General features: G+C 41.4%; 1 protein-coding gene across 4 annotated transcripts; it reads left to right on the forward strand.

Annotated features, from left to right (window-relative positions):
• The first annotated feature begins 4515 nt into the window (after positions 1 to 4515).
• LOC131240918 (trifunctional UDP-glucose 4,6-dehydratase/UDP-4-keto-6-deoxy-D-glucose 3,5-epimerase/UDP-4-keto-L-rhamnose-reductase RHM1) lies at positions 4516 to 8451 on the forward strand. 4 transcript variants are annotated; one of them, XR_009168895.1, is made up of 4 exons: positions 4516 to 4669; positions 5977 to 7544; positions 7640 to 8139; positions 8265 to 8451. XR_009168895.1 is itself a non-coding variant. In XM_058239449.1 (3 exons), exons 2-3 carry the CDS (start codon positions 5994 to 5996, stop codon positions 8081 to 8083), a joined length of 1995 nt encoding a protein of 664 aa, XP_058095432.1. In that variant the 5' UTR covers positions 4516 to 4669; positions 5977 to 5993; the 3' UTR covers positions 8084 to 8451. The 4 variants fall into 4 exon arrangements, 2 of the variants coding, with proteins under 2 accessions (XP_058095432.1, XP_058095433.1); XR_009168896.1 differs by having other exon boundaries at positions 8270 to 8451; XM_058239449.1 differs by having other exon boundaries at positions 7640 to 8451.
• Positions 8452 to 9034: the final 583 nt, after the last annotated feature.

Here is a 9034-nt window from a genome sequence, read left to right on the forward strand (position 1 = left end):
AGAATCGTGTGCATGCACATGTGCTCTCAGGTGTGGGATTAGGTGGGGTTTAGTCATAAGAAACGTTCGCACCAGATGGATGGTTCGGATCATGGAAATGGGCCCTGATCAAAACTACGGACGTTTGTTCGTCTGCTGGTGAAAAACAAGAGAAAAGGAGGGTTCTTCACATTTGCAGGAAAACCCGGGTCAAACCTATTTTGACCCGGGTTAGTGATCCAGTGCACTATGAGTGTACGTGAACTGTGCACATGCACTGCACCAAAGTGGGGCCCACAAGACTGTATTAGGAGATCCACTCCGTTCATCCCCTTATTCTCTCACTTTGGTCATGGGCCCAAGGACAGGGCTAATCTAAAACTCAGGTGGGCCACGCTAATTGATTTTCGGGGGTTTTATTAATGTTTACTAACAAATTAATGGTCTAATCGGCTTTATACGTTAATTTGAATGATCCCACATGATTCTTAAGTCGCTCAGTTCATAAACTAGGGTGTATAACTCCATCCAACCTTTAGATTATATTATTTCGAGCAAATACATTTATACACTTTAAGTACAATGTTTGTTCTAGAAATTGACGATCAGATTGATTCAAATTCACTTATCGATGGTTTTAGTAGTCTTGTGAGTCATCTAAGTGGACTTTGACATTTGATTTAACACTTTGGTTATTTAATTACTGCAATCAAGTGGCGGATCGGTTTATGGGATGTTGTGGGCATGATGGATGATGGATCTAACAAATGGCGGATTTGTATGGTTCAATCTAGCTAATAAGGTAGGGTTTAAATTTTCATTGCCATTTGGATCCTAGCAACAAAATGGGTTTCTAAAGATCAATGTCGCTTCCGTGATGAGAGGATTATTTGTCTTTGAGGATCAACGGTCAGATGACTTAATACAAGAATGAAGATTGTACTAGATGGTCCAAATGGATAGATTGAGGGCCACTAGATGATGATGGGTAAGGTAAGTCATGTGTGTTCCCAAGCATGTGTAAATTAATTTAGATCTTCAAAGTAACACCTGAGTACTGAAAAGTACAGGGTGTTACAGTTGAGTGTGAAATATTGCATATTTCCCCCTATTTATACATTGGTTTTATAAACATGATAGTCTTTAATTGATTTAATTATGTATGTTTTAATGTGTGAGATGATTTCAAGAACTTAAGGTGAAATTGATGTCAAAAGGAAAATTAATGCTCAAAAGATTATGAAATGAAGATTTGGAGATTTAGAAGTCACATGCCAAAATTTTAAAAAAACTAAGTGAGGAATGAAAAGAATAAAAAATTTGAAGTGAAGAAAAGAAATCCTGAAATTGTCCTGAAAATAAACATATCCCTGAAATTGTCCTGAAAAAAATATTCTGAAACTCTGAGTTTATTTTGGAAAACTATGCGGAGTGCGTAAATTTAAGGCGGTTTAAACTTTGAATTTATTTTGAAAAACTGCACAGAGTCTCCTTTGTTTCTTACTTTCTTCTATGCAAGTCCAAAAGGGTTAACCAAGGAGGGTCTACCAAAAAATTGAATCAACATTTATAAACTTAAGTTCTTATTTTTTCAGTATAATTTACTACCATAATTCAACAATAATAATAAAGAAAGAAAATATAAGTCAAAAGTATTCTTCTATTAATAATATTTTCAATAGTGACACTTATAATCGAATTGACAAGACAACTAATGGAGGATTCTTAGCAATCTGTTCGTTGCTCGGTTGGAACGAAGCTTCATGGTGAGATGGCTAATGAGATGAAAGCTTGTTTGTGAATTTGGTGAAAACTAACCACATGATAAGATGATCGTGAATCAATTATTCATTTGTCATCTGATCTACACCAAACTTAATAGCAAGATAATTAACTGGCAGAATCATCAAGCATGTAGTAAGAAAGCCCTGCGGCCTTTCTTACTATTGTGGATGGATAGATAAAGCTATTGTGGTTGGTATAATGTTTTAAGATATGCGTGAAATGTTGTTTATAAGTTTTTTTTTTTTTTTTTTAGAATAGGTTACTTTGTGTACTCTTCATGAATAATCTTGCCGTTGGGTTGTACAAATCTCACGTGTACAAAAATATATAGTCTCACTTGAAATCTTGCATCATTTGACATTGGCATTAGTAGAGAATTATTTTAGTATAATTAAATGCTGGATATAGATATATTCTGCTATGGTATTGGCATAGAGTTGCTTTATGCAAAGATTAATTTTAACAAACACTCTTGTATTTAATACTCTATTTCATATGCGCATGTAATACTCTATCTCATATGCTAGTCTCTAAATCTTCTTCTTCAAAGTTAATTTACAACATTAATGACATGGCTATTCTTTCTAAATTGTTTGATCTGGTCATTTCATGCCCTGGGCACACCCACCTGAGTATGACAGAAGTGGGTGCAAACAATCATGATTAGACATATGGACTAGATTGTCTAGCGGATAAAGGCCATATATGATTGTGGTCACATTGATACATCACGATTCAAATGTTCTGGTCGCTGCCCTATAAGCTGTGGCTAGGGGTGTACATCGAGTCAAACCGAGTCGAGCTGGCCTCAGCTCGACTCGGCTCGGCCACTAGCTGACCTCAGCTCAAACTTGGCTCGGCTCGGTCATCAAGCCTGATTGGCCAGCTCGACTCGACTCAGCCACTAGCTGACCTCAACTCGAACTTGGCTCGGCTCGGTCCTCAAGCCTAACTGGCTAGCTTGGCTCAGTTCGGTCAATAGCTCGGGCCAGCTCGGGCCGAGTTTGAGCCAAGATTGAGCCGAGTTTGTCATTGAGGCATTTCTACAAATACTTGAACTGCAACTTCAAAATCCCATTGTTTTTCAAACATAAAATAATGGTTTCACAGGTATATTATCAAACACTTTCTAAGTAACATAAAAACCAAGAAAAACAAAGAGAAAAAGGGTATTTGTTTTATGTACATATCTTCCTTGCCACCGGCCACATTTGGTTGAGTCATTTTATCAAATAGTTGGTGAGCAACATCAATGGCAAAGTAACTGAGTCACCGAACTGGTTCGATCTGAGCTGGAATCGATCTAAGCCGAGTCGAGTTGGGGCCTGCTCGAACTCATTATTGAGCTTGAAAAATTAGCTCGACCCGATTCGAAGTCCGAATCAAGCTTTTTTGAGTTGAGACGAGCGAGCTAACCGATCTAGCTAGGTTCGTGTACACCCCCAGCCGTAGCATGTGTTAAAATAGCATACCGTGTGTGATCCTTGCCATTCATCAGCTTGGCCCTGTTGGATATATGCCCCAGCTCCCCATCAAGGCAGTTGCTTATAAGGATCGCAACGGGCAGTGTCAGCCGAGCTTTTGATCGAGCACGATCTATTAACTCAGCCCGGCGCGGCCCTCATCACCCAACTTCCTCCTCCACGCCATATGTATTCCGTTCCATTAATCAGGTGAGCAAAACATGCATCTTACATGTAGACGGTTAGTTGTCAGTAAGCCACTCCAATCTTCAGTAATGCAACACATGTATCTTGCCTACAGTCCGTTGGATCTTAAAAGCGTTGGACGGGCATTGCCATGCCGGTGAGCCACAATGCACCGAACAAATGGACGGTCATAAGCAAGGCGTATAGTGACCAGCATGATGATTCTACCAGTCTACTATTTTATCCTGGACGTCCACCGTGGGCCCTACCAATGGATTCCTCAGATCTTGGGACGCGGATTGCGTCCTACTCCGCCCGTGTCCAGCTGGGAATGAGCAGGAGCTTTGAATGGCGACTGTGATGTATGGGTCTTATCCACACCGTCCACCCATTTTTTTGTATCATTTTAAAGTACAGGGCCAATCTGAGGCAGATTCAAGACGGATGTGGACTAGATTAAAATCTTACTGTTGAAAACTTCTTGGCGGCCATAGAAGTTTTGATGGAGCTGATATTTGTGTTTTCTCTTCGTCTGGATATTGTAACTTTATGAATAGGTTGGATGGCAAATAAACATCACGGTGGGCTTAGAAAAGTTTCAACAGTGAGAATCATTATCACCGCTGCTCCCTGTTTTGTGGTCCACTTGAGACTTTGATCTGCCTCTATTTTGGTAGCGTTTCATAAAATGATACGTAGAAATGGATGAACGGTGGATAACACCTATATATACATCATGGTTGACACTCAAAGCTCCTTTCCGTACCTAGCTGGAGAGGGGCGGGTAGGGACGCAATCCGCCTTCCAGATCTTTACGCACGTGACCACGGACGCGGTTGCCTTAGTAAAATGTGGCGGCGAAGCGTATCGGTTCATATAACATATAAATCATAGTGGGCCCCACAAAACATATGGCTGCAGGAATCCGGTGCAGCCTTCGGATGCAGACAAACGCGTCCCGTAAACATCTCGCGGGTAAAGACATCCACGGCACACGTAGCATGTCCCGCGAGCCTTGTGGCAGTGCAAAGGAATTAGACCTCTGTAGCCTAATTGCGAGCCATGTGGGAGCGTGAACGACCTAGACCTCTGTGGCCTACCTACGTCCATGACTTTCCTAATTACTCTCTCTCTCTCGCTCTATATATATGACCTCGTAACTAACCCCGTCGTCTCGCAGACACTGCTGCCTTTATTCTTCCATCTGTCTGAGCTGAAGATCATAACGTCCATCTCTCCCTCAAGATCTGAGATCTGTAAGTCCTCCTTTCCTCTATTTTTTAGATGCCTTTCGATTCGCGAGATTTCGCGTCTCCAAATCAGATATTTGATAATGCAATTGCCAGATCTGTCACTTCCTATGCCTCTTTTCTCTAATCGTATTGAGTAGATTTCTTTTTCATCTTCTCTTGAAACCAGATTCAAAGAAAGAAGATAGAAAAGGTTTCCATTTTTATTTTATTTTTTGTGTTATTTGTAGGCTTTAGGGATTTAATTTTAGCTGCATCTCTTCAGATCTGTGTTTCGATTGCGAAGCGAATGTTGATTATGCAAATCGTGATTTGCATTCTCTGTTCTTGATATGGTTTTGCTTTGAATTTTTCTCTTGAATCCGTTCAGTTATCTTCGAGATCTGATTCTCGATCTTTGTACGATCAAATCTTTTCTTGGATTTGGGCTGAAAACTTTTGATCTTTGTAGTATCAGTCGTTCAAGAATATTTGTAGAGTCAGTTCTATTCTTGAATTCTTGTTGGGATATAGATTTTGGTCTTTGGTAGAACTACATCCGCTTTTGAATTCGCATGACTACCATCATGATGTGTGCTTCGTGGAGCACAATCCCTGCCATTCATGAGGCAAATGTTGTAGTGATTGGGATTGGTGATCTGGTGGGCCATCACCTGAATGGACCAAGTCTAAATGCAGTAGTGATTGGATGATCCTAACCATTCAATCTCTATGTTTTTCTTTTTAATTAATCATCTGTTCGCAGGCTTGAAGGACAGCAATTGGATGCCTATGATAGGCTGATCATCTTGGTCCATATACATGATGGCCCACCAAGTCAACATTTATGTTCTGTGCGCGTGCAATAAACTCATGTACAGGCCACATATGTGCCCACTTTGCACATGGGTGCGAGATCCAACCCGTCCATTGGGTTGATCCGACCTTATACATTGTTTTCCAAAATAGATGTGGTCCGCTCAGCACATAGCCTCAATACTGTATGCAGGTGGATGGATTGGAAAACTTCGGCTAAGTTTTCCAGTGCCATGCATTTGTTTTGCTAATCGTGGCCCACCTGACCAACGGATCAAACTGATTCTTGGGCTAGGTCATCAATGTATATTGGACCTATCATTCCATGCTGGCACATGTGTGGCAGGTACATGAGCTTTATTACCCATGTGTGACGCGTATGAAGATGTTTCCATGCAGGCATTATGACAGCATGCCTCCTTCGATTGCCTTATTGTTTTCTTCCGTAGTTTGCTTTGAGATCACATTAGTTCTCTTTTGAATCATTGAATCTAGTTTTGAATCTTAAATTTTTGTAGAAACTTGGATCGAGAAAATGGCAACATACAGGCCTAAGAACATTCTGATCACCGGTGCGGCCGGCTTCATTGCGTCCCATGTTGCCAACCGTCTCATCCGGAACTACCCAGAATACAAGATTGTTGTCCTTGACAAGCTTGACTACTGCTCGAACCTCAAGAACCTTGCACCCTCGCGATCCTCTCCCAACTTCAAGTTTGTCAAGGGTGACATTGGGAGCGCTGATCTCGTGAACTTCCTCCTCATCACTGAATCCATTGACACCATAATGCACTTTGCTGCCCAGACACATGTCGACAACTCATTTGGAAACAGCTTCGAGTTCACCAAGAACAACATCTATGGCACCCATGTCCTCCTTGAAGCCTGCAAGGTCACTGGTCAGATCCGGCGGTTCATCCATGTGAGCACGGATGAGGTCTATGGGGAGACTGATGAGGATGCTGTTGTTGGAAACCACGAGGCCTCTCAGCTTCTCCCAACAAATCCGTACTCTGCGACAAAAGCTGGAGCAGAAATGCTCGTCATGGCATATGGGAGGTCGTATGGTTTACCTGTCATAACTACTCGAGGAAACAATGTTTATGGGCCCAATCAGTTCCCAGAGAAATTGATTCCGAAATTCATCCTTTTGGCCATGAGAGGAAAACCACTTCCAATCCATGGAGACGGTTCGAATGTGCGGAGTTATCTCTATTGTGAGGATGTTGCCGAGGCTTTTGAAGTCGTTCTCCACAAAGGGGAAGTTGGCCATGTTTATAATATTGGAACAAAGAAGGAAAGGAGAGTGATTGATGTGGCGAAGGATATTTGTCATCTTTTCTCTTTGGATCCTGACTCAGTTATTAAGCTTGTGGACAATAGGCCGTTTAATGATCAGAGGTACTTCTTGGATGATCAAAAGCTGAAGAATTTGGGATGGTCGGAAAGGACCACGTGGGAAGAGGGGTTGAAGAAGACGATGGATTGGTATACAAGCCATCCTGATTGGTGGGGCGATGTTTCTGGGGCCCTCTTGCCTCACCCAAGAATGCTGATGATGCCTGCTGGGTCGGAAGATTTTAATGGCACAACTTTGCATGTCTCAAGTAATGCTAGTCAGAGAATGGTGGTTCCAGTTTCAAAGAGCAGCAGCTCTACGCAAAAACCACCTCTAAAGTTCTTGATTTATGGTAGGACCGGATGGATTGGGGGACTTCTTGGGAAGATATGTGAGAAACAAGGGATACCCTATGAGTATGGTAAAGGGCGTCTGGAGGAGCGATCACTGCTCTTATCAGATATTCAGAACGTGAAGCCGACCCATGTTTTTAATGCTGCTGGTGTGACTGGTAGGCCTAATGTTGATTGGTGCGAGTCCCACAAACCAGAGACCATTCGCACCAATGTCGTGGGTACTCTGAATTTAGCCGATATTTGTAGGGAGCAAGGGCTACTAATGATGAATTTTGCTACTGGTTGTATATTCGAGTATGATGCTCAGCACCCCGAAGGGTCAGGCATTGGATACAAGGAGGAAGACAAACCCAACTTCATGGGTTCTTTCTATTCGAAGACGAAAGCTATGGTAAGTTTACTAGCTATCCTTTGATGATTTCTTTTTCCTTTATTTTTATGAATTTGAAAACTGAATGCCTTTTATGCATTCTATGCATGAACCAGGTTGAAGAGCTTTTGAGCGAATATGAGAATGTATGCACCCTTAGAGTCAGAATGCCGATATCATCTGACCTCAGCAATCCCCGCAACTTCATTACGAAGATCTCACGTTATAACAAAGTGGTCAACATTCCAAACAGCATGACCATCCTGGATGAGCTTCTGCCCATCTCGGTCGAGATGGCGAAAAGGAATTGCAGGGGTATTTGGAATTTTACGAACCCTGGGGTTGTGAGCCACAATGAGATTCTAGAGATGTACAAGGAATATATTGATCGTGACTTCACTTGGGCTAACTTCACCTTGGAAGAACAGGCGAAAGTTATTGTTGCCGCTCGCAGCAACAACGAAATGGATGCTTCCAAGTTGAAGAAGGAGTTTCCTGAGTTGCTTTCCATTAAGGACTCGTTGATCAAGTATGTCTTTGAGCCTAACAAGAAGGTCTAGCAAGTGAAGCCCTTGATGACACTAGAACTCAGGACTAACCTTGCGTATTGTATTAGGTAATGTTGATTTTCATTCTCTTCCCCATTGCATATTAGGTCATTATCACTATTTCTATTATTACGGTATTGGAGTAGAATAATTGCTATAGGCTCTTTCTTATTCTTTCTTGTTTGCTTTCCAGTCCAGGTTTGCTTCTTGTTTTTGTCATGCACATGGAACGTTTTGGTGGCCTTCTATATTTATGTATGGACATGTTCTACACACCAGCAGGCATGTAATTCTTTGAGTTGTTATTTATGAAGCTGTTTTCCCTTGCCAAGTCCTGTTAATCTTTTCCCAGGAATAGAACTTTGGGGTGTGTGCCTTTACTTGTTGGAGCTCCCTCTACTTGAGTTTCAAATATCATCAGATTCTTAGCCCATGTCTTGAAAGGGTAAATCATTTATTCTGAAAAAAAGAAGAAGAAAAAACGGAGAAAAAAAAGATGTAATGTTTATATCTTGGTTTGAAAAAAAAAAAAAAAAGCCCTTGGAGATGAAGACGCTAATTTCATTCTCATCTAAGAGTGAGTGCTTAGCCTGTTCGAATTATGAGATCTAGGAGAACTCCACCTACTATCAGATACAAATGCTATGCATTTAAATCCTGTCCTGTGATTTGGTAAATAAGGATCCTATGTTTAATAGAATCTGCGGAGAGAATTCTTGCAGCATCAATCTGGTAATAGCCAAAGTGAGAATGTCTTTGGCCAATTTGGGCCCCATCCAAAAAAGAGTTGAAAGGATTTCAATACTGAGCTTGTTAGAGACCGGAGGTTATCGATTGAGGGGCCTCTGTTTCTGATATTGCATTTTGTCAGTTGCCTCTCTCTCTCTCTCCTGCAGACTTTGTGCTTTTCAGTAATATTGATTGTCATATATATTGGCATTTAGATCTACCATAAGTAAGCAA

Source organism: Magnolia sinica, chromosome 3 (genome assembly GCF_029962835.1).
Source record: "Magnolia sinica isolate HGM2019 chromosome 3, MsV1, whole genome shotgun sequence".
NCBI lineage: Eukaryota > Viridiplantae > Streptophyta > Magnoliopsida > Magnoliales > Magnoliaceae > Magnolia > Magnolia sinica.

Bases quoted from the DNA above. Each gene is read 5' to 3' on its own strand.
- LOC131240918 (XM_058239449.1), top strand. From the start codon at position 5,994: ATGGCAACATACAGGCCTAAGAACATTCTGATCACCGGTGCGGCCGGC. The intron at 7,545-7,639 runs GTAAGTTTACTA...TGCATGAACCAG, and splicing joins ATTCGAAGACGAAAGCTATG to GTTGAAGAGCTTTTGAGCGA.